Source organism: Dysidea avara, chromosome 11, assembly GCF_963678975.1.
Source record: "Dysidea avara chromosome 11, odDysAvar1.4, whole genome shotgun sequence".
Taxonomy (NCBI): domain Eukaryota; kingdom Metazoa; phylum Porifera; class Demospongiae; order Dictyoceratida; family Dysideidae; genus Dysidea; species Dysidea avara.
In genome coordinates this window covers 19,707,925-19,732,846 of record NC_089282.1, presented here as the reverse complement: position 1 = coordinate 19,732,846, position 24,922 = coordinate 19,707,925, and the positions used below count along the sequence as shown (strand labels likewise).

Here is a 24,922-nt window from a genome sequence, read left to right as displayed (position 1 = left end):
AAAGTGCATAATACTAACCCACCTGCTATTATTCAGCCAAAAACAGTAGTATCAAAGAGGTGAACTATATTACATGTTCACTCCCAAAATGGTTTTGTACTGGAACAAGTTTGTTTTCACATTGTAAACATATCTGTGTGCCTGAATAGTCCATACTAAATGTATGGGATATATTTGAAGCCTCATAACTCACTTGTCCTTGCTTGTATCAAAGCACCTGCAATTTTTTTAATTCTGGCATTTAAAAGGCTTCACAACACTACTAAATGTTAGGGCAGCTGGTCCATGTAAGAGTTATTAACAAGAAATGACTGAGGGCTCAGGTGAACGTGAAAAGACTATAGGCTATAGGCTAGGCCAAAAAATCTTGGTCTAGAGGTAACTGGCACTGTATAAAGACACACAGTCATGTGGTCCAGGAAGACGGTCTGGTGTGCCACACCAGTGTGATATATAATTACTATTGACAAGAACAGTAACAAGTATAATTATCTCAGCAGGTTTAAATGTTAGAGATGGTTTTAAATGCAACACACACATCAGCTCACAATGGAGCTATTCATTTCAGAGTCACTATAGTCATCACTACTAGCTGGGGATGCAGTTCTGGTGAAAGGTGTGCCAGTGAATGAGGTGGCATCTGACATGGGCGTGTCCGATCGAGGGTGTGGTGTGACTGCTCTTGAGTGTGTCTCAATGTGTTGTGCCCACTGTGTACGCAACGCCACTGCTTCCTTATGTATGACTTGTCTCACTGTGATCAGTGCTAGTATCTCTGCAGCCTGTAACAAAATATCTTTATGCATGCTTGATGTTAATAGTGTTCACACCAGATCAAATTCTTGGTATTCTTCTAAACATTTCAAAAGGCTCTGCCACACTTCTGTACTTGTCCTATAATGAAAAGAGATGGTTAACTCATTGATGGCTGCAACCGTCATACAGTGGATTACTCTAACAAACACTCGCTGACATGGTATTGTGTGTGTTTCTTAGCACGAAGTGCTTATCCTGAAAGGTACATGTCCTGTTTATGGGATAACCGGATCCTTCACAATGTGGGTTTGCTATATAACCTGTTTTAATTTTTCTTCTAAGAATTATAAGCAAGTTGAATGTTTCATTGAGTTGATAATTTGAACCATTTCTGATGGGCTATGATAGCCGGAGAAAACAGTTGGTTACTGTTTGAATATGGTATGATGTGAGGTGTGCATAATATGCATGCACAAACAAAGCTGTAACAGTTGCACTACAAAACTGTAACAGTTGCACTACAAAACTAGCCAGAGAGAAAATTTGTCAATAAATAACAAATTTCTCAGCTTAGTGGTAAAAATTATTTGCAGAGGGTTTCATAAAGTTGGCCATATATTCATAAAAGTAGTAATCATTATAAGCAATGGCTGGAATGTGTATGGTTTTACTAATTGTCACTGGATCTATGCCATGCCAATTATTACAACACACATCACAATTCAGACAATTTTAACATTTCATCTCTATACCAAGCCACCATTGTTATACAGTCATGTAACAATTTGGTCTTTATGCATCCTTAAAAATATTTTGAGTGTTCCTAAAACTCAAAAGTTTTAGCTGTACAGTACAGCGAAACCTTTCTAATCAGATTTCTGTATAATAAGGTAACCTGTCTAAACTGGCCATTATAAAAGTCCCTAACTGTGTCATTTGTGTACAAAGTGACCTGCCTAATGCAGCCACCTGCTTAATGTCAGTAAATTTTGGCCCAAAGGTGACCGGAATAGACACACTGTACTTAATATAGCAAAACATCTAAATAATGTACATTTGCGGACTATGCTTGCTTGCCTTTTATGGAGATGCCACTTTGTTTATTTTAATTTTAGGTGACTGCTTTATCTCACAGTACTAAAGTTCTCTTCATTTAAATACGATTAATTATTATTAGCAAGGTAGTTGCCTTGGTTACCTCATGCCACGTGAGCATTCTAATACATTGGTGCATTCACATGTAAATGGAGACACATTGTCTGTTAGCCATTATAAAGAGGTGTCCGTTGTACAGAGGTGTATGTAGGCAATGAGAATATGGTAGGGACCATGGCATAGTGTCCATACTTAGGAGGAGTCCATTATAAGTAATTTCCATTAAAGAAGGTACCATGCGCTGTAGAACAAAGTTGTTATTGACCACTTACTGATTGTCGCCGAGTACAATGGATTCTAATGACTGCTGATGTTTGATTTTGTACTCCTGTGTAGTAATAAGTAGATGATAAGTACATTCACAACATTCAGTATTGACAAAATTACGTATGTACCTCTAATAGTTCTAGTGATTCCAACTTCAATCCAGCCTTTAGCAGAAGGTGTACAGCCTGTATATTGGTAAAACTAAATTCAGGAAATGTGACAATTAAAGTTACCATGAAAAGAGTTAGTTTGGATGTGTGTGGGGCTGGAGGCTGGACCATTACTTGTGCCAAGCTCTTACTTGGATAAGAATTAAGGACCACTGCATAATCTAAACAAAAGTACATGATAGAGCATATGTACTATATAGTACACGTCATGGCAAGTGATATATAACTACCTTTTACTGATAGTTTCACCTTCTCTGCATAACTGAGACCAGAACGAATCCTCCCCTGTCTGATCAAACAGTACATAGCCTGGGGCAGCAACAAATATGATAAAAGCAAATGGATTATCACTCTAGTTAGTACCTTAGGATGGTCTCCTGTTGAGGAGTACACTGTGTAGGCTAGATCAGTGCTACTGCACATACAACTGTAAATGTCCATACCATATGTAGACACATATAATAAGCAGAAGTGGTACGTACCTCTTAGTGCTAGGACACTGGCAGTGATCCATCACTAGGTCTCCCAAAGCTGTGCTAGGGGTAAGCTGAGTGTGGAAGAGGCTGATAAAGCAGGTTGTATATACATGTGATAACATACGTACATTTCCTCCACTGATCCAGTAAATCAACTGAGTGAGTTGCCCTATGAATAAAATCTCCATAGTATTATAGCTTTTACAAGTATAGAATTATAGGTTACATGGTATCAGTGGTAGAGGAAGTTGTTGATGCTAGGAGGGAGGGGGTGATCAGTGGATAGTATGTGTAACCCCCAGAAGCTGTTGCTTTTTTACCTTCCACAATTAATGTCTCAGTGTTAACCAGAATTGCTTTATATTGTAGGTATAATTCTGAAGTATTTAATTGGCCAATTTAAAATGTTTATTAGAAAATGGTATGAATAAGATCTTTGTGGCTTTAAAAACCCTCAGCTTTATCTCAGGTTTTTAGATCCTTGTGGTTGGTCTAATGGTCTCTAATTATAATTTAGCAAATTTTTTACAACATCTCTGTAGCAGGGTTTTTGACAAGTATTTCAACTCTGAGCCAAACTGGTCCAACCCAGACATCTACTGCTCCACCAGTAGTATACCACTGGACCAATCAGCTTATGTTCGATGTGTACAGTATTGGTCACAAAGCTGAACCAGTGCTGAGAAAATTGGAGCAGAAGCCATGAGTTGTATGGGTCATTCTGTGTTCACACTGGGCTAATGGAGTGATATATTACCTTATCAAATACCCTGCTCTGTAGGGCTAATAACTATACATAATTTATATGCAGTACCAAGAGCATGTTCTATCAGGGGTATTTGGATGCTCTACTAGACTAAGACAACCTTTTCTTGTGATTTCAGCTCCTTTTTTCTAACTATATGTTATTCTGAGGGACTAACACCACCCCCACCCCCTTGCCACCACTTGACTCTTAACCAAGACACTTGTACTCAATTACTGCGGAAGAAAGTTCAGAACTAAAATTAATCTTACACTTATCGGCAAGATCTTGGCTAAGCTTTATTGTGGGCCATATTCGTATCAATGCCAGTGCCAGGGATGGCTCCAGGGGGGTTTCTAAAGTTTCTAGAAACTGGTAGGCAAAATCGAGATACTCTAAAAGAGCAGTCGAGCATTTATTAGCTTACTTTCAGTACAAGATGGGTGCCATTTACATTAGAGGATGGGAACACTAACATAACGCTTGAGGAAGTAAAGCTCAGAGCTAGCTAGCAAGTACAGTTTGCTTTCATGATTTTTTATCTCTTGTTTTTTCACCAAACACATTTAAGATAAGGTATATACTTAATGTAGAGACCTGAGGATGATTTAGGCGAGGATTACCTAAATGCTGAGACCACAAGCAGTAAAACTATTTGGATTATGCTATAGATACAATGCAGCAATACATTAAGCCTCCAAACATCATAAGAAATAAGTCATAATCTTATATACCGTAGATACGTCACAATCACAACCATATATGGTTCAACTATAAAACTGTTATATACACTAAGGGGAAACTTCTATGATTACATCTGGGATTGATTGATCTACCAGCATACACATTGACAAAACACTGAACACTGACAATCAAGTAGAGTATGGTCAATTTATCTAAAATTTACCGGTGCCAACTAGGTGGATTTTTTGCTGAGACAATCACATGTAAAAGCTGTAATATGTTCACCTTGTTGTAGTGCACACAGAGCACACTCAATGGAGTCTTCTACTGATGGTAGTCGGAATGCAGACACTGTGTTGAGTAGAGCATTGCAGTATAGCCACAGGGGATGATGCCTACAACAATTATACTGCATAAGATGATAAACAGGATGCAGAGACACTCATACATAAACTATAGCTTATATAATCGATGTGAAAACAGCCACGCTGTATAAAACGGTGTAGAGCCTGGGTGAAAAATGTTGTGAAATCAAAGGTGGCGGCCATGAAATGGGTGCAATGATGTCAATGATGTCAATGATAACACATTGTGCACGGCTTCAATGATGTTAACGATACAAACTTTTTATAATGCGTGTTTATTATTAAATTTATTATCAATAACATCATTACAGCCATTTTATGGTTGCCACCTTTGATTTCATAACTTTCTTCACTCAGGCTTTTGAAAGATGCATCCTTTTCATTAGAGCTGAAACAAATACTACAAACACCGAGTACTCTTTAAGGATGTTGGTACTTGTTAAGATCACATGACCCAGATCACATGATGTGTTTACTATCAGGGAGTGACGTAATGAAGGCTATGGAGTTTGATTTGCAAAATATCTTGTCAGAACACTAACATCAGTACTGTAATACAGTGTGTGTATCATTGTTGTTACTTGAAAAAGCTGTAAACTGCCTAAAGTCAGTATAAAATAAAACATGTCAAATGGATATGACTATATACAAGTACATGAAACTAGTATTCGTGAGTACTTGATCTTTAACTCTAGTGAGTAGGGCTGTGCGTTATATCAACGATGCAATTAATTGATTGCAGCACTAATCATGATATGTAATAATCGCAAAAAAAAAGTGAATTAATCGATTAATCGAAAGTAGTACAATTGCACAATTGTGATTACTGGGTAGTAATCACTTGCAATAATTGTAGTCACAATCGTACAGCTCTAGTAGAGAGTGCTTGAATATTAAAAACCATGATCATTTCAGCCCTACTGTTCATACAACAGGGGCGGATCCAGAGTTTGGAAAGGGGGGGTGCACTTTGCTGAAAAAGTTGAAGAGCAAAAAAAAACCATATTAAAAATAGCCATTGGGATTGCGAACCTAATAAAATTTACTGAATTTAGCGGAATTCCGCATATCTACAGACATGGTAAGGTCAAAAATGCACGAGAAACCCACTAAAATTTGGCTTGGGAAACATGGTGTCTGTTTATATATGCCTACAGAAACTAGAACAAAGTCATTATAAACTAAGTTACTCATGCGACACTATTCTCGAAGCGGCTCTCCTTAACTTTTTTCTTTAAACTAAATGGCCCACTCTAGGGCAACAACTCTTCGTACAATGTCCTCGAATTACTGAAGTATTATTCATGTACACAATGTTCCAGACCATTTTTTTGTGTTTAAACTAATTAGTTTAAGGTGAATTCCCATAGTCTTGGTAACAGGTGAATCCCACAATACACTACGCATTGGGAAAAATGACGAACCGGGTTCAGAAACTGTGCTGGGCCCACGTATCCGCTGCAGCTACAGCCATGAAAATAAGGTGGAGTATTCCTTAAGCTTACAGGTATGTCAGTAATTAGCAGACCGTTTTTGTGGGTACCACTACGTAATGTTGTGGGTGCTTCGAAAATACACGAAAATCACTTTTTTTTGGTGGTGTATCGATATAACAGTGTCCTCAAGGTAGTTCAGTTGTATATTGGTGTATCGTATTGGTTTTTAGCAGCAATATCGGTTCCCACTGATATAGTAAAAATGTCCACATCGGCCACTGATACGATAATTATGTATCGGTATATCGGTACACCTCTAGTGTTTTACACCATTTTAAGCATTTTACGTACCTTTGGGGGCATGTCCCTTTAAATATTAATGTATTGATTATTAACCAAATAAATTCAATATGCACAGCAATAATGGCTGTCCTTTACCAAATGTACCATCATAATAAGTGCTATGCTAGCAAAACTGGTGGCAACCAGCTGGAAATCGTATTCTAGCATAAAAGGTGCAGGATTTGCTTTGTTAATAACTGAGCAACTGCAACTTAGCATATTTTGCATGAAAAATCTAGATACTCTAATAGAACAGTCACTGCAAATAAAAATCCTAATGGACAAATAATACAACCTAACTTGGAAGAAACCACTGCATGGAACCGTAGACAAAAGTATTGGCAGCCAACCGCTGCATGGAACAGTGCATCAAATTAGCCGCATGGCGCCATCCGCGCTGATGCAGTTGATTGGCGTAAAGGACTATGAATAGTGGTGAGAATACGTCCTGCCAACCAGCTGGAAGTTCCTGACGAGTGTTGCAACAGGCGTGTATAGAACACACATACAATAGAACACACATACAATGTTCTAGAACATTCTAGATTTTCTAATGGTAGATATATGTATGACTTTTACTATTGAGTAGATTTATCTAGAATTTTCATTTAAGTAGAAATTAAGTGAGGTGAACAGCTGTGATGGCAGCGGCTCAGTGGTTAAGGACTATACATTTGGTATGGAGTCCCTGGTTCGAATGCTGCATGGTAAGTTTTTTTTGATATTTTATGCACCCTTTTACCCTGAAATATGACTGTTCTATTAGAGTATTTTGACCACGTGATTTACAGTTGTTTGGTTTTTGCCTTGTAACTCTATAGCTGCTAATGCGATTTCTTTTAAACCACAAAAGGCTTGAGCTATGATGGTTGACCTATATGCATACTGATTAAGTTATTCCCATAGGTGGTTTACCCTGTAGGTGTGACAACAAGTTGGCCTTTTGTAATGCAAATAATCGATCATAGTTCTATGACTGTTTATCAGATTTGACCAAACTTGGTATGTGATTGTGCTGCAATATGATTTTAAAGTGTACCAAAACTCAAGAAAATTGAGCTCCACATTTGCATTTTATAATGGTTTTTCTGAAGTGCACAAAAAGAATAATGTAAGCCTCCTGAGCAAAGGTAAAAAAAAAACGAAGAAATTAAGCTGAATTTTGGGTTCATATTTCACGAGTGTATAGAATCTTGTTCAAATATGGTACGTGGGATGCTGAAGGTGGAGGGAGTTTACAGTATAAAAATGATTCCAATTCGAGAAGGGAGCACAGAGCTACAGTACATATGCATGAATATTGCATTTTGTTTTTTCCTGTAAATATACTCACAGTGTGGCGTACAAGCTTTCTTGGCCACACAACACAGTACTGTGTGTCTTGATACACACATGCACACACTGCACATACACACACAAAGTTACTCACTACGCTACACTGCACACAGGAACGCATTAGATACAACAGACATGCATACGTGTGTATGTATGCATGTATGTAAGTACGTACGTATGTATGTATGTTTGTACATATGTGACCACATCCCTGGATGGCATCATCTCATGATGGCTGGTGTGATGGCTGGCTTCAAGTCAAGTGAAGTCATATATGTACAGTATATATGTATGCATGTGTACAGTGAAACCTCAGCTATCCAGACCCCACTTATCCAGATTCTCAGTTAACTGAAATATGAAAATGACTGCTCTATTAGAGTAGTGATTGTTCTATTAGGGTAGTTGAAAACACTGATTTTTTTTTTTTAAGTTTATGGTTATTTATAAAGTTTCAGAGATACGGCCCCTGGTTCCAAGGAGTTTGGATACCTGAGGTTCCACTGTATGTATGTACATCCACTTTTATACACAGAGTTACATATACATTTTTTTTTACAAAAGTACACATGCACGCACTTCTTATCTCCTGAATATTTTTCACATACTGCTTTAAACCGGTGAAGAGTTTCACTACTTCTCAAGATGCCCTAATCCAACATGTAAACTGTGTTCTCACACACAACATGGTTACCTTAGGGGAGTTAGCTGCCATCAATGCTGCTTCTTCAAAGTAGCCACCTTCAAAATTCTAAAAGTACAAAAAGAAGATACTGAAATGACAAAAATGATTACTGCCTTCGTTACATGCCTCATTAAATCTCTCGATATAATCCATCATCATTTCTGTTTCCTTCTCTTTGTGTGGATCCTGTGAAGCAATAAGGATATGATGGGATATGTTTTGGTACTTACGTCATCTTCAGCGAGTTCATCAATTTGATCACTCTCAGGTTTCTGAGCTGTTAACACAATGATGATGATTACATTATGTTATCACATATACACCCGAATATGTTTCATCAATACACACACGCACAACTATAGGCAACAAAACATGGACATCTACAGTTACCTAGATATAACTGCTACAAGATTTGAAAGTGACTGGTAAAGTGTTTCTATAAGTGACTGCTCTATTAGAGTATGTTGATCTTATAATATCTGCCCCTGGATAATAGCCAAACCACAACTTGTCACTACTTCATTAGTACTGAAGCCTGCAAGTCTACCACTCTGCTTAATACTGTATTCTACTGGTTGATAGATGTGGCTACTGTAACTTTCAGCAAGAAAAAGCATACAATTACTATGAGAAGGCACTTATGTAGCATTGCATTTATAAGGATTCTTGAGTGACTGACTATTATCTTTTTATCAACATGGCTCCTCTCACAAGACATTTTTTTCAAGAAGACACAACTGACAAGTTGTATGCACTGTATATGTGACCTGCCAAGCAAAAACCTGACTTGTTCTCAAACTTCATTTTATGACATTTTTGTTGTCTAGAGGGAAAAACCAATGAGCTGTTAAGTTTCAGCCTTATCTGGTAAGTGTTTGGTGATATAGCGATAGACAACAAGAAGAGCAAAACAATTGATTTGTACAATGCCTATATGGGAAAACTACAGGCACTTTCATAATTATAAAAGTCTCAAGTACAACGGGATACAGAATTAGTCATTCTATTTACCATGAACTGGGGAATTTATCAAGGTTTTTTTTTACCTAAATACACCCATGCTATTAAGCAAGAAGGTTGTTCAAGTTTAGAAACGGTGACAATAAAGTTTTACTGCAACGTAATCAAACACACATAACTCGTGTTTGCTTCATGATACAGAAACGAAACAAAGAAATTCTTATTCTCCATGAGAGGCAAATCCATTGGTATATTAAAATTTCAATTTAAGTCTTCCTTCACTGTTCACAGAAACGATTAAAACATGCATAAAAGTATTTACGTAGCACACGTGTATTTCAATGGCATTTATTTCAAAAACAGAATTATGCAAACAAATCGGGTTTTCGCTCAGTTGGTCACATATGGTTTCCATATCTCACATCAGTGTATTCAATTACATGCCGCAGCTCTTATCCATGGGTGATCCTTATAAAAGTACTGTATATACACACAGTCAATCAGTCAATGCACACACGGACACACTCATAACACACATACAGAGACCCACAACACACACACAACACACACACAACACACACACACACACACCTGCTGCTAACAACACATATTCAGCGATGGTGTGAGCTGGTGAAACTGACTTCCTACGAGAAGCTCCATAAGCTCTTGCAGCCTGAAAATACAACAATATTAATAATAACTTTATCATTGTAATCATAACATCTATAATACACACCTCAACTTTTCCTTTCACTTGATTGAACCTGATAGCAAGAGCTCGGTTTTTAAGTGCTAGCTCACTACGTCTCTCCTTGAATAGTAACACTTACTACAGCAAGTATACAGCTATTACAACAACACTTACTTCCTTAGTGATCAGCTCTTCTTTAAGGTTCAGCTTCCTTGTGATAGGCACATACCTGAAATAAGAGTGCAATAATTTTCGCTAAATACTCTAATAGAGCATACACCATGTCATGCAGAGGAGGTTGGACATGCTCTAAGTGCCACTATAACAAATTACGCAAAAATTGTTTGTTGAGGTGGGTAATAAGCCAATCTCAGTTTAATGCAGTGGATCATCATTGTTCAGTGTACATAATATGTATGTGATAAGTCTAGTGAAGTTGTATACACCAAATTGCGACTTATTAATTTCATCCAGAATCCAAGCAATTTTTACAAAACAAAGTACATTGCCTTGAAACTTATGTGAAAGTACGTTCTGAATATCTAATGAACCCCAGTGACCCCCTCGTTTTTCAGGTTTGTATTGCGACTGTTGAGGGTCACGTAAAATAACAAGTAAAACAATGCAATTAAGAGTAATATATTTAGGTAGCACTTAGAGCACTCCTCTGCATGCCATGCATACCTTAATTTGACTGTGTCTTTAGTTTCTTGGACTTCTGCCTTTGCACTTTCAAACTTGAAGAATAAATGCATTTTAATGCCATACATTTACACTTGTTCATTCTAATACCTCTTTGTGGAGTTGTCGTAGATTGACAGCATCTCTGCTTGTCATCCTCAACTGCTTACGTTTCTCCATTGTCATATACTCCTTCACTGGAGTAGCCAATTTAATTTTCTTCTCTGTACGTATAAGAGACATAGTATATACATTCAATTTCGAGGTGATTCTAGCTTACCCCTTTCTATTCTGGCAGTATTAGCTGATTCTCTATAGCAAAAAAAAACTAAGTTTGATATTGATAAAGTTAAAACATGAGCACTTTCTAACCTGAGGTATTGGATATTTGCAGAAATCCTACAAGATTAATAAAAAATAATTTTTTTGTTTTGTGTCATTTCAGAATATAAACACGGTGACTCACTTTTGGTTGTCAACTTTCAAAGAATCTATTTTCACTTGTAGTTCTTTAACTCTCTTTTGGTAATGACTATATCATCACATGCACAAAAGCAAAAATAAAACAGATAAAATAAAACAAACTTTTCAGAAGTAAAAAACTGACAAACATACGTAGTTTAAGAAAAGAAATATCATCAAAAGACTACGGAAAAATACAAAAAAGAAAAAAAATGTTGGTCCCACTGAGATTTGAACTCAGATCACCAGATTCAGAGTCTGGTATGCTAACCATTACACCATGGGACCCACACAGGAAATCACTTTCATTACTTGCCTTTTGTACACACTACAGTATGTGTTACCATTGTTTAGCTCAGTGATAAAAACTAGGGTCAGAAAATTAGATAGTTGTTTTTAACTACAATCATTCCTTCATAGGTTAAGAATGCTTCGCAGGCATTTCTTGCTAGGCCATTCACGAATACGGCTATCCTGAGCGGTTGCGAGTGTGAAATGATGCTAACAATTCTTGCACTTTTAAGGCTGCCTGTACATCACAAACCACAACATCTTGTTGTTACATCATGACTTCACGATACTCCCTTCTACAGGGGTATATGAGAGTGGGATACTCTCCTCAGTGTATTATGAACTCTTGGTCATAATCATTACCTAATGACATCATTAATTGTACAAAGAAAAATGGGAGAACTCAGAAGTGCTACGTTATAACTTCACGATACACCCTTCTACAGGGGTATATGAGAGTAGGATACTCTCCTCAGTATGTATATTATGAACTCTTGCTATGACCATATCATCACACAAAAAGTAAAAAATAAAAGATATTGCAAATTAAATTTTTATTAAAAGCAACAAACAGCTTTTTAAGGTGGCAGCCAAGTGGCTGTTAGCGGTGTTACCCAGTACTGTAGTTAAATTTTTTGAAATGGTGTATAAAACACTGGTAGGTGTAGTGGTAGAACATGTGCTCCATTGCTACAAAAGACAAGTAATGAAGGTGATTAGTGTGTGGGTCCTGTGGTGTAATGGTTAGCATACCAGACTCTGAATCTGGTGATCTGAGTTCAAATCTCAGTGGGACCAGCATTTCTTTTCTTTCTTTTTTTTTGGTACTTTTAAAGTAATCTTTTGATTATGCCATTTGATACTTTTAGTTAGTTTACCATTACCGAAAGAGGGTTAACCATGTCTTTCAGATTTGTAAAATCTGTTTCTATCTTCCAAAAACAACCATCCAATTTCTGCCCTGTTGTCTATGCAAAATGGTAATTCAAAATGTGTGCATGGGAATGGGTCTTGTTCACCAGTTTTTGTGTAACTCAACCAAGTAGTCAACAGTTGTTGCACAAGAAAAGTGTACTAAGGACACAAGATAACTCCATATTTCAGAAATAAAAAAGTGACAAAATGGAGTTTAAGAAGAGAAATATCATCAAAAGATCACCAAAAAAAAAAAGAAAAAAAATGTTGGTCCCACTGAGATTTGAACTCAGATCACCAGATTCAGAGTCTGGTATGCTAACCATTACACCATGGGACCCACATTGTGAACCACTTTCATTACCTGTCTTATGTACACACTACATTATGTGTTACTTAAAGTTACTTACCAAGTTAAGTTACTCTTGGCTAAGTTTTTCACAACATACAATAACATTGATAACTCAGACATTTGTGGCCTTGTGCAAGGAAAGACAGGAGCATAGGGGGTTTCCAGTTTAGTATCACAATTGATATTAAACAAACTTCCTCGTTGCGTAACAGTTTTTGTAGCACTAGTTTTGAGGTTATGATGATGTTTACACTTGCCTGCAGAGTAAATCATGGCTACAGGATCAGTAGGCTTAAATCGTTAAAAGGATTGTTAGTCAACTACTGACCCCAACCTAGTAAGTGGTTATAATACATTAGCAACTAAAAGGGTAGTATTGTTCACCCCTACTTTCCAGGAGTTCAGGATTCTTGTAATTACAGAATACTAAACTTAGCAACTAACCAATAGAACAGTCACTTAGCTGCGGTGAAACTACCTCCCCTTTGAAAATACTCAGCAAAACTATAGCTTTTATAGTTGCTGTATACACCAAGTAGTAGGTATAGATAGAGGAGGGGGAATAGTTGGACACTCCAATCGAGTACTAGATACTAGTTGGTAATCATGTTTCCACTTTTAAACCAACTCTTTAGATTTATTGTTTTCAGGTTTAAAAAAATTAGTTCATCTTCTGTTTCAATTTCGGGACTTACGTAAATGTTTAGCCTTACAGTACCAGTTTCAGTACACTAAAAAATCAAAGAAATGCAATAAAACAGTCAAAATATAATCAATTAGTATACAGTGTAGTTAGAAATTACTCTATTAATTTTACACGCATATCCATGGAAATATGAACTGTTCAGCTACCCAAACACAAGGGGTCCTTTGGGGTATGAAATAGTTGATTAAGTTTTGGTCAGCAAGAGTGCTTCTATTGAAATTGGCCAAATTGTCAGTTGCCATTTTGAGCACCACAAAGCATGTGCCTTTGCACACATGCACATTGGTACTTTGGTATAATTGATTGGACAATTTAGTACACCGTACAATCTTTACTGGTATCTATGCACTAAACTTAATACATTGGACACTCAATTGTTCAAACTAGAGCTGAAACAGATATCCGTATGATCCGGATATCCGGATAATAATTTACTATCCGGATAGTACTTCGAAACCTAGCGGATAGTAATAACTTAAAGCCATTTATCTGTCCAACTTCTCATCACTAGCTGAATCAATTTTCATCATGGAGAGTTAGCTAAGCTAGATTATGTGAAGTTAACAGCAGCCTGGTAAGTTAATCAGCTTGCTCGCGACCACACCCATCGCTAAATTACGAAGCGAGGCTGTGAATGTTGCTGAAGAAGTTGTAACAGAATAGTTATTGCCTTATAAAGAGTTCTTTACGACTAGTTGTACCTGGAAAAGGTCTTGTAGCAACTGCTACATCTTGTATTAGGCATTCCATCCGATTTTTAAATTTTGGAAAAATGGACTTTTTATATGCTCAATAGATAGAGCATTGATTGCTGATCTCAGAAATATATAGTTTGTTGGGTTGGAATTAGCTACTTTGGCATGCACAGTGCTTAAAAACTGAAAAAAGGTACATTTTTTCTCCAGGGCTCCCCATACATTTTAAAGGGAAAAATGGCACAATTGAATCAGGAAGCCATCTAGCAATCTGGACTGTCTTGAAACTGCAGTTGCTTCTAGCTGCAAGTTTGTACATGTAATGAGAGTAACTTCAGATCTTATCGGATCTCAGTGATCTTTGTATGCTTTGTGGTGAGCTAATATGTTTCACCTACTGCACACTTCTCAATACAGTGGTGCATACCCATAGGCAAGTGACTATCTCAAGTAAGTAAAAACATCAAGTTAACAACTTATAAAGGTAAACAACTGAAGTGGAGGTGCCACAATGATGCAACAATACCTAAGGTGGAGTTGTGGTTTCAATTACGGCATTGTTATGCCGACTTTGAAGTGGTTTGTATTTTTGAGCTGATGACACAGCCATCAGAAAATTGCTCTGGAGCTGAAAATCGCTAACCCGAGCGAAGTAACTATGCACTTTAAAGTAAGCACCAGTGACTACCTTCCACCCGACAGTACGTTTTTAAAAGTTTTAAAGTATTCTACATATATTACAAGGCATGAAAAGATTACAAACAACACAAAACTTACCTATATGTAACGCGCACGACAAAACTAAGATTTTCATGATGATCAGCGTGTGGACAAACCCCATAGCGATATTCATCTTCATTGGAGCTCGCACTACGGGGCAATCTCAAGTTAAACGCGAGTTATTATTTTGTGCCAGGGTTCTATTGGGGAATATACGGAGAATTTTTTTATTTAAAAATCTCGGATACTGGAATGCCTACTTGTATTCATGTTTTCTCCAGCTGCCAATCTTGTTACAGACGGTGCAAAGTAACAGTGTAACATTACCACAAGCCTTTTGCTATCATGTTAATGTTTGTTTGCTTCTAGTACTAGTAAAACAAGGATGCTTACAATAAACTATAAAATGTTTCTATAGCAAGTGATGATGTCACTATCCGTAGGATATCCGGATAGGTTTTGTTCAGGATATCCGGATAGTAAATGTTGCTATCCGTTTCAGCCCTAGTTCAAACCTGAAATCAAACAGGACTGTTCATATGCAGTGACTGCTTATAAGTTAGCAGAGTTAGTCAGGTTCCAATTAGCCAAACAAAAATAAACATTTTTTGTCATTACCTCCGAACATTGGGGTTCGGATAACCAAGGGTACGCCATATAAAAGGAATGTCTGCTTTATGAACTTTTGTTTTATAATTAAGCTGTACTAGCAATAATTATCATCTAGACAATTCTAAAATCTGGTACCTCAAGGTGGCTATTTCTGTAGATCGTGTGAGCTCATTGTAGGCTGCTATCTTCCTGCTTGTCTCTACTCTTTTAGCTACTCCTATTATCTGCTCATATTGTCCCTATGGTAAACACAACAATAATTGTGAGCAAATACTTCAGCCTATGATGATAGGGTATATGGTGCACAACTATAAACCACATCACTTAAGACATTCTGAAATGTAGATACCAGAACAGGAAAGGTCCACACTGTACAAACATTTAGATCTCTAAAATCAGGACAACTCACGAATAAGGACACCTTGAAAATAAGGACACATATCTATGGTATCCTTTGTGATATCATACATACATTTAGACCAAAATTGCAGTGTAGGTTGTCATCACAATGAAATGTTATTTTGTCTGGTGATCTTATGGTACACAAACAACAGTGCAACAAGGAGAAGGTTCCTTGTAGGCTTCTTCAGGACACCTTGATAACCAGGATTGTCCCTTTCATAATATCGTACACATAAGATGGAAATAGTGGATACATACGCACAAATGTTTTATGAAGTATCCCTATTAGTGGAATACCCTTAATTCATAAGTGGGTACTATTTTGTGAGTAACACCTCCATTTGTGGGCAGTGCTATGAATAGACCACAAGACTACATCACCTTTGTTTGTTGTCAACATGGGAAACCATTAGTGTATACGTGCACTTGTTACAAGTCAGTTGTGATGAAACAAGCAAACATCAGACTACAGCTAAACAAAATAACTTCAGTAGGAAATAAAATAACTTCAGTAGGAAATACAAAGAATTTACATTTTCTTAGGAAGCCCATCCCACAAATTCCCACTGTACTTTGTGGACACACACACACACTGTAAATGTTCACACCTTGTCCTTGAGTACATCAGGTTGCTAGATAATGATTGTGAAGATGCCATTAGTAAATAACAAACACCAGATATAGATGGTTGTCTGTATGGGAGATATACGTTTTGGTTGGGGCTCCTCCTGAGAGTAAGTACTCTCTAGTACATGGTTTACATGACAGGCTACATTATGGCAACCTGTACAATAATTATTCTGCTTATGAAAAAAAGAACTGTTACTACAGCAACAGCATACAATGCTGTGTCAATGCTGTGTCATCAAAGCCACGTACTGTTACATATCCTCTGTCATTAAAACCACAAATGCTTACTAATATAAATGGTTTGAAATAAACTACACAAATTTTCTATTGTGTGCTTAGGGGTAAGGAAACTGCACCACCCTCTGGCATATAAACTGACTTGGAAAATCAGGACAGACTTAGCCAAATGTTTTTCTCATAACTCGGTGTTGAGTATCAAGAATTGGAAATCTGAAATGTATAAAGAAGTACTCCACAATTATGGTTACCTTTATCTTAGCCAGTGCTGGACCATACAATGGAAGTTGCTCCACAATACTATCAAATATCACACTACATGCTGCCAACTGCTCCTGTACATGAATACCAAAAATGATGACAAAAGATTTATATCATTCCAGAGTTCATTATCTTATACAGGGATGTATTAAAGGTACCTAAGCAAGGCCATGTTACTGCACTTCTTTGTAATCTAACAAAATGTGTCACCTACCCCCACTCCCCAGTGACAGCCAACAGTCAAGATCGATTTTGCAGAGAATAGTCAAACCTTTGAATGTGCAGTGGATGGATGTACAGGTTCTTAAAAGCCAACTCTGTAAACTAAGTTGGTCCTATAAGAGCAGCACATTATCATTCCGCAACAACCGATCCAGTACAATGGCCATTGGTTAAGATTAAGGAAAACCTTTAGAAACCTAAAGTACATAGCTCCCCAGCAATCACATTATATTTTCAAACTGGCCGGGTACATTGATGACCACTGAAAATTAGCACCGCTGGTTTCCACATTAGCAGTACACACCTGTGCACCTCCCCAGAGGAGGGGGAGTGGTGATGACATTTGACAGGTGCATATGTACAATTCACACATTCAAAAGCGTGCGTACATACCTGGCTCACGTGCCTGCTACCTCCTTCCCTGAGCTACAGTAACAAGTAAGGCATGAACCCCCGTATGAACCACAACAGTAACTAGTAACCTTTCTTAGTTGATGTAGCGCAGTTTCGGCAAACTCTTTCTGTGAGGTTGGCACGTAGCGGTGAAAATCCGTAGACGTCATTTAAATCACGGGACGGCTCTAATTAGAAGTTGAACGGTTCACAGTCAGAGAGAAGTGACAGATCATCTACGCAATACTTGATGCCTCAGTCCCTCGCGAACCCACTGCCCTTCCCTACACTTGTTGCCATGCCAACAGCATACTTCTGTTTATTTCACAGGGTTTTCCCCCTTCAATACACACATCAGTTTTTCAAGGTTATGCCACACCCACCTCACTTCAAATGTTTTGTGACAAATTCCCACACCCCTAAGAATAAGTTTATGCCTTTATGACTTCAGGTGTCACAAAAGCTTACCAACTAGAGGGTAGGTATGACACATTGTTGATAGACGTAAACTTTAATGTATTTCATAACTGTTACAATATTCTAACTCTTCTAAGATGACAACGTCTGTAGAAGATTCTTTGTAGATGTTGCAATACTGTCATCACTTTCATTAGCACTTCTACTTCCATTAGATGGGACCACTTCCCTGGAAGGACGACGGAGTTTCCTGATCTTGTTGGTCACTGCTCGAGTTATGCTACTAGTGAATCTTCTCAACTTGGAGTGTGACTTCGGTTTACCCTTGTTTGAAGGTATTGATTTACATGAAACTCCTTTGGCTCCGTGCTTTGAATAATTCTCATTGGAATCTCCATCACTGCCAATCAACGGCTCTTGACTTAACGTCTGTACAATCAACATACCACTACTTCTCATGGCACCATCACTAAAATCATCATAATCAACATCATCAATGTCTTCAACAACTAAACAGTCAACAGATGTGTTCCTCCTCACACGGGTGATTTTATTACTGTCAGTTGTAACAACCTGGTGAATTTTGCTGGCGTGCACTTCGGTTAAATTCATCAGCTCTGTTTGGCTATCTTCTTTGTTCATGAGCTCACTAAGGTCAAAGTTAGAGATAGATTCCAAAATCATTGGCTCAGGAGCCTTTGGTCTCTCGTGCTCTGGTAAGGTGTCATCGCATTCTGTATCCTGACACTGCAAATCAAAGGAAACTTCACTGGTGTTGTTGTTGATGCCATCTGTGTCTGAAATACTCTGTAAGAACAAGCGTATTGTGTTATAATACAAATACAGCAGTAAAGCATTACAGTATGTACAAACTACGAAGATGATTGTGAAGGCTGGTGGATAAAAAAAATTGCCAACTTAATAGCCAACAGTCAAATAAATTAAAGTTTGGTGAATTTCCTTCTATTTGCCAAACTTTCTAGTCACGCTTTCTAGTCACGCAGAACTTTACATAGTTAATACAGTACATGTATAAACATTGTCAAGGTATACAGGGCTTCATGTTTGAGTTTATTTTGTCAGTTATGTCATACTAGGAAGAAAATATCCCATAATAATGTATATCGAGTTGCCATTTACTTTGCCAATTACTGAGTCTGAGCAAGTAGTAGATTTTATGCCACACCAATGTATACACTTAAGCTACATTGTGCACAGTTTATTAAAGATCAAACCTGTGGCATTGTAGGTGGGTTAAGTGGGCGTAGACGACCTGGTATCTGTTTGTGAGCTTGGCAGACTAGAACCCCTGACATATCTACCTGCTGTGTGAGATGCGGCTGACGTATTGATGATGAGTACTGCTTGAATTTTATCGGTGGCAAAACTGCAAAATAATGATGATAACCAATACACATACACACACATCACATAGTTATGGGTACCCATTCTATAAACTGATAAGGGCATTAAGTTGAGAAGTACAGGGAAATGAGAGGTCTTGGTTGCTGTACTGGCCAGCCAGGGCCAGCACTGATGACCGAGATACTCTTCGGACTTCCTCGAGTCATTCAGACAGTAATATAGAGCAAGCCACACAACACAGCTATTAAGCCACTTACCATCAGTTCTCAGGTGACACAACGTAGGAAGCTCTCTCATTTGACCGTTCATTACGTCTCTAACGATTTACCATGTTGCTAGGGAGAGGTTCCTGACGCGCTGTTGATTGGCTAACTTTCATCGGACGACCGTTCTAATAGAGAATTGAATACTAGCAGGTAAATTGTGTCGTGCAGGACATCTTTGTATATGTAGTCTGTGTCTGTGTAATGTGTTTGTATGATGGACATATTAGATCGATAACTACAGTAGAAGCATACGCGTGCATACGTGACCAATACTAACTAGCTAGCAGCACGTGGGGATACAAGAAACCATACAAAGTAGTCTCGACGTGACGGGATGTAATGGTATATACTTTCCTAATTCCATCACTCCCTATATGGACAGAATCTAGATACATTATGTCAATCCAATCACATACAGCTATGTGGGCCATGTACATGCACCTTGACATGCACTCATGGAGACTGAGTCCAGGGCTTAGCCTACACACAGGCATATTAGTACATCCATGGTACCGGTGCTGTGAACTATTTCTGATCCAATTCCCTTATACGTAGCTAGCTATGCCATTATTCATGAGGCTTTAATTTGTGTCAAGGTTGTCATAGCTTAGCTACATGACCAGGTCACTGCAAGTAGGCCATCCTATGTATAAGCAAACGGCCTTCCCATATGACAGGCCTTGATGCATGATATAGGCTACATACAAGAATGCATGCATATGAATTACCATAATGGGCCAGGGGTGCATACTACATTGTGCATATGCGCATGCACTATAAAAACTGGCAAAGGGTCAAATAGGGTTCTATAATAAATGTATAATCCCCATGTATAATTACTACAAACATAGCTACCATTTAGGTACACACACTGATGTAGTGTGAATGTAGTCACTCGATGAATAAGGTCAACTAAATACTAATGAAAGGTTATGTCAACTTAGACAAGTTTCCCATTGTACAAAATACAACCATTTATGTACTTTGTTGATTCTTTTCGGTTTCACCTTTCAGGCCATTTCACATGATTGATGTTGAAAGTGTAGCATGCCGCTGCGTACGGCCATACAAGACAATAATTATAATGAGAATAATCAAATTTTCTCTTCCGGTTAATCAGTAAGTCTCAATAGGCATTGTCATCAACCATGTCTGGAAAATTATGAGTCCGCAATCTGGCCTAAAACATCCCCAGGATCTATTTTTTTTTTTTTGTCTACAGTGCTGTGCCAGTCTGTTGTTACTACAGATATTCAAGGTTGACTTTGGTAATTTTTCCATAAAATTATTTTAAATGAGTTAGCAAATATAATAAAATACCTGGTTTAAACCTTCACCACAATTAAGAACAGCAAAAGAAAAAAAATTGACATACATGCATATACACATGCAGTATATAAATTAGCTAATTTTGTAGATTAATATAGTTCATTACAAAGTTCAGTTATACATGTACAGTCAAGATCACACCGTATAATTAATAAAAATGTTCATGTAGATAAAAAGTGTTAAAACTGTTGGAGTAGTTTCTTGGCAGCGCTTTCTTCTGCCTCATGTCTGCTACTGCAGTAATCTCCCTTGACATAGCCAAAGTGCAATGGGACGACGATAACAGATGAAATGTGTTTGCCCCTGATTTTCTCAGTTCGATAAAGTGGGATCAAACTCCCAGCAGGAAAGGATCTCAAATACTTGTATTTCTTCTTATATCTCAATTCCGTACTGGCACAATAATTCTTTAGCTGCTGCTTGTAAACACCTGAAATGAAATGTTGGACAGAAAAAATTAAAACTGAACAATTACATGCAACATACAGTAAACAGGTGAGTCTTACATGCACATCTGTAATACAAGAGGGGTTGACCATAAAATTTGTAAACACAATACTTCTTTAATATGTTCAATACAAAACATCACATATCAATTTTGAACCCAAAAGGCAGAACTCATAAAAGTCAGTAGTTTTCCTAGCTAAAATGAGAAACATCAATGACATCACAAAGTTAGAGATACATGTCCTGCGAGTCAGCATACCACACAGTTGGTAAGACACACGACCATCAAAGAATGGGGAGGGAGCTGTTCAAATGATTTTATTATTAAAGGATTGATAGAAGATGGTACATTCTTGTGTTCTAAGGGAGTGGTCATAAGCTAAACCAACACCTCACTCATAAATACCAACAACACTTGCCAAGTCTGTGATGTACAATTGCACACGCTTGCTTCTCAAGGAAGCCTCCATGATCTCTGAACAAAGTGATTCATAGTGAGACATAATGGTTGTGATGTTTTAGTCATATTATTATCTCTGTGAAGTTGTGTACATGTATGTGTACATCTCAGATCCCCAGCCTTTGCTAAGACATTATAAATTTACATGCACAGCTAGCTGACATCTACATAGTTATATCACACCTACAAGCTAAAAAAAATCTAACGGTTGTGACATAATTGTAAACAGGCCACCACACCAGAAGTTGTGGTTATTGGAATGCAAACAGTGAGAATGTGCATTTTTATTAGCTCAGCAATTAAAAAAAAAATATATATATATATATATATACATATATAAATGATACTGCAATGATTACACAAATTTTTTGCAGTTGAAGGCCCAATTTGAAGGTGTTATTTGCCAAGCTCATTTTGAGGTACACAAAGGGACAGCTATTGTACTGTGGTTTTTCTGGCTGTTTGAACATTGCGTACTATGTGCTTGATAGCATATATATTACATAAATCACAGGGATTAAAATGTAATACGCAATACTCAGTACACGATACACAGTACCAATGTTCAAACGGACAGAAAATCCACAGTACTGTATACTACATGAATGCCACAAGCATCAATAGTACTCTTTACTCAATGAACCTGATAAAATTTAAGGATTTCTGTATGTTTGAACATTGCGTACTTGAAATGTGCACTGTGAATTATTGCATAAATCACATGGATTATAATGCAGTATGCAATACATACATGTAGTGCAGTGTTCAAATCAACACAGTGTATTTACCTGATATAGTAGTTACATCTCTGTCATTAGAAGTCTTCATATGCACTGCAGCTGGTATTTGAGTGGCAATATTGTCTCTTTGTTGTCTAACTGGTGAGTCATCTCTACGCTGTCCACCTTGCTTTGTAGTTATATTAGCAGAGTCAGGATACATCATCATTGCTGTAGGTACGATATATGATATGCCATACAGTCATAGTAGAGTAATATAGTCATGCTTACCACCATAGTACGGACTGGCATTGTGTCGCAATGGTGGTAGATAGGAAGCCAGTGGAGGTGGCTTTGGTAGTGAAGTAAGGCGATACTGAGGTTGGTGAAGTTCGTCACGATATTTCCCGTGATCTGTATAGTTCACAGTGATGTTACATGTTACATGCTATAACACAAAACTCACTCAATCGCATCACACCTAAGACAGAAGAACTTTCTAGAGCTTCTCGGCGCAAGTATACATTTTCAGTAAGATAGTTTATACACTCAGCAGTCTGAAAAGGAATTCCACTTCTTTGACACTCAGATTTCAGCTGATAGTTGACATCAACCAAGACTTCGGTGATAGCTTTGTCAGATTGTTCTAGTTCTCTTGCTAACAAGTTCAACCACAGACCACCACTTTCTCGATGCTCAAATGCTTTGTGATGGGCTGTTGTGGAATAAGCAATAAGCACATCTCCGGTGGAAGGAATTCTCTGATTCTTTGCATCTCCACCCTTGCCAGTGTATATTCCATGATCGACTGCATCTCCTCGACATGCATCAATGAAAAACAACTGCACCTTAGCTAGAGTCATGTTACCGGCATCCGGCCGGAACTGACGAAAGAGGTCTTCTGTCTTAATTGCCTTTCCATCTTGTAGATAAAGCTGCCCTAACTTGCCATGTCCTGAGAACATCACTGCAATTCTCCGGCATTCGATATTGTACTGAGTTATGAAGTTCAATTTTGATATCAGCTCATCTTTTCCAATATTCCACAACTTGATGACAGCAAATTTCAAGAAGGAAAACGTCTCACTCATCTTCCTTACGTCCATTTCTGTACCAGGAAGGAATACGTGGTCCGGCGTAGTAGAATAGTCCATTCCGATGACAATAGCCAATCCTTTGTAGTTAGCTAGATTGGGAATGTACTCTTGACTGTAGCCAGCACCAGCCATCTAGTGTTTCAACACAAGCGAATAAATTACTACATTGAATTCTACGTCGTGTACATAATATCCAAGTCATCAATTAATTCATACCATTTAAGTCACGTAGCTCTTCACCTTCGGTTGAATTCAATCCTATCCAACTCCCTCACGTTTCGAAACAGCTGATCCGTCGTAGCCACCTCTTAAATAAGTTTATGAATCGATCGAACTCACCATGGCAATTATATATACTCTCGCGGGCTATACCACAAAACCGTTAGGGACTCGTGGGAAAAGTCCCGTTTAGGTAATTTACGTCAATGATAATAATAGAATTATGATCTAATTGATAAAACACTGCGCGTTAGAATGGTGTAAAATCAGGTCTAGTTTACGGGGTGATGTCCCAAGAGGCTAATTAACTAGCTGACAATATGTCAACCTCTGAACAATTTTAGGAGTGAGACCTCAAACACGGCCAGCAATGTGGACCAGACTCGAGTGCAGCTCCAGGATTTTTAGTAGTGAAGACCAAAAAAAAAAAAAAAAAAATTCGCTAGCTACATGCTCAAAGTACAAAAATAAGCACAGGTCTGTCTAATTTTAAGCACAGGGCTACTTATGAAGCAGATCAGGCGTGAGAACTAAGTGAGAAACAGAGGGTTAGGCGTGAGGGCGTGAGATTACTAGCAAAAGAGTGAGACTCACACCTAATGCGTGAGAGTTGGCATGTCTGCAATACGTAGTTAGTTTAGTCTCCTTCCGGCTGTGTTTAATTCCTGCGGAACTGAGACCTGACCAATGAATAAAAGAAGCCGGAAAATCACCATGGCTATAAACAAACATTGCAAAACTGACCACAGTAGCTATCTATTGAAACAGCAGCTAAAGGGTCTTTTGTGTCAACCTGCAAAATCTGTGGTTAAAGTTAATGATGATAGTCTGGCTGCTTTAACTATAACCACAGATTTTGTAGGTTGACACAATGCCATGGTTGTATAGGCAGTATAGCTGTAGCTGCATGCATGTGGTAGGATATATCTATGGCTATTACACATCAGAGCAGGAAAA

At 37.9% G+C, this 24,922-nt stretch overlaps 3 protein-coding genes and 3 non-coding genes across 6 annotated transcripts; 1 reads left to right on the top strand and 5 right to left on the bottom strand.

The window, feature by feature from the left end:
• Positions 1-476: 476 nt before the first annotated feature.
• On the bottom strand, positions 477-17,974 carry LOC136238257 (clathrin heavy chain linker domain-containing protein 1-like). Its single transcript, XM_066028613.1, has 26 exons — positions 17,736-17,974; positions 17,647-17,679; positions 17,022-17,105; positions 15,637-15,740; positions 11,215-11,280; positions 11,121-11,147; positions 11,029-11,060; positions 10,860-10,972; positions 10,752-10,804; positions 10,242-10,296; positions 10,113-10,187; positions 9,968-10,049; positions 8,647-8,693; positions 8,543-8,602; positions 8,426-8,482; positions 8,311-8,381; positions 4,539-4,648; positions 2,953-2,993; positions 2,831-2,895; positions 2,712-2,775; positions 2,579-2,657; positions 2,412-2,509; positions 2,307-2,363; positions 2,184-2,239; positions 831-894; positions 477-782 (listed from the first exon to the last, which is right to left on the bottom strand). The coding sequence occupies exons 1-26, from the start codon at positions 17,814-17,816 to the stop codon at positions 540-542; spliced, it is 1,917 nt and encodes a 638-aa protein (XP_065884685.1). The 5' UTR covers positions 17,817-17,974; the 3' UTR covers positions 477-539.
• Positions 11,427-11,498, bottom strand: Trnaq-cug (transfer RNA glutamine (anticodon CUG)). Its single transcript has one exon. It is a non-coding gene; the product is annotated as a tRNA-Gln (tRNA).
• Trnaq-cug (transfer RNA glutamine (anticodon CUG)) lies at positions 12,228-12,299 on the top strand. The gene has a single exon. It is a non-coding gene; the product is annotated as a tRNA-Gln (tRNA).
• On the bottom strand, positions 12,685-12,756 carry Trnaq-cug (transfer RNA glutamine (anticodon CUG)). Its single transcript has one exon. It is a non-coding gene; the product is annotated as a tRNA-Gln (tRNA).
• A 143-nt stretch (positions 17,975-18,117) lies between the features above and the next one.
• LOC136238258 (uncharacterized) lies at positions 18,118-19,873 on the bottom strand. The gene is made up of 3 exons (XM_066028615.1): positions 19,686-19,873; positions 19,299-19,450; positions 18,118-18,870 (listed from the first exon to the last, which is right to left on the bottom strand). The coding sequence occupies exons 1-3, from the start codon at positions 19,735-19,737 to the stop codon at positions 18,196-18,198; spliced, it is 879 nt and encodes a 292-aa protein (XP_065884687.1). The 5' UTR covers positions 19,738-19,873; the 3' UTR covers positions 18,118-18,195.
• A 1,163-nt stretch (positions 19,874-21,036) lies between these two features.
• Positions 21,037-24,123, bottom strand: LOC136238602 (caspase-3-like). Its single transcript, XM_066029163.1, has 5 exons — positions 23,963-24,123; positions 23,116-23,878; positions 22,941-23,063; positions 22,719-22,880; positions 21,037-21,453 (listed from the first exon to the last, which is right to left on the bottom strand). The coding sequence occupies exons 1-5, from the start codon at positions 23,963-23,965 to the stop codon at positions 21,203-21,205; spliced, it is 1,302 nt and encodes a 433-aa protein (XP_065885235.1). The 5' UTR covers positions 23,966-24,123; the 3' UTR covers positions 21,037-21,202.
• Between the last annotated feature and the right edge of the window lie 799 nt (positions 24,124-24,922).

Excerpts from the sequence above, each read along its gene's own strand:
- LOC136238257 (XM_066028613.1), bottom strand. The coding sequence starts at position 17,816 with ATGACGTCTACGGATTTTCACCGCTACGTGCCAACCTCACAGAAAGAG. Across the intron at positions 17,106-17,646 it reads GTAGCAGGCACGTGAGCCAG|GAGCAGTTGGCAGCATGTAG; the intron begins GTATGTACGCAC and ends ATTCATGTACAG. Across the intron at positions 4,649-8,310 it reads AAATATTCAGGAGATAAGAA|GCATCATCCCCTGTGGCTAT; the intron begins GTGCGTGCATGT and ends TAATTGTTGTAG.
- LOC136238258 (XM_066028615.1), bottom strand. The coding sequence starts at position 19,737 with ATGAACGGTCAAATGAGAGAGCTTCCTACGTTGTGTCACCTGAGAACT. Across the intron at positions 19,451-19,685 it reads GTGTCACCTGAGAACTGATG|TTTTGCCACCGATAAAATTC; the intron begins GTAAGTGGCTTA and ends ATTATTTTGCAG. Across the intron at positions 18,871-19,298 it reads ACCCACCTACAATGCCACAG|AGTATTTCAGACACAGATGG; the intron begins GTTTGATCTTTA and ends TTGTTCTTACAG.
- LOC136238602 (XM_066029163.1), bottom strand. Across the intron at positions 23,064-23,115 it reads CTTAGGTGTGATGCGATTGA|ATCACGGGAAATATCGTGAC; the intron begins GTGAGTTTTGTG and ends TGAACTATACAG. Across the intron at positions 22,881-22,940 it reads TGCCAGTCCGTACTATGGTG|CAATGATGATGTATCCTGAC; the intron begins GTAAGCATGACT and ends TCGTACCTACAG.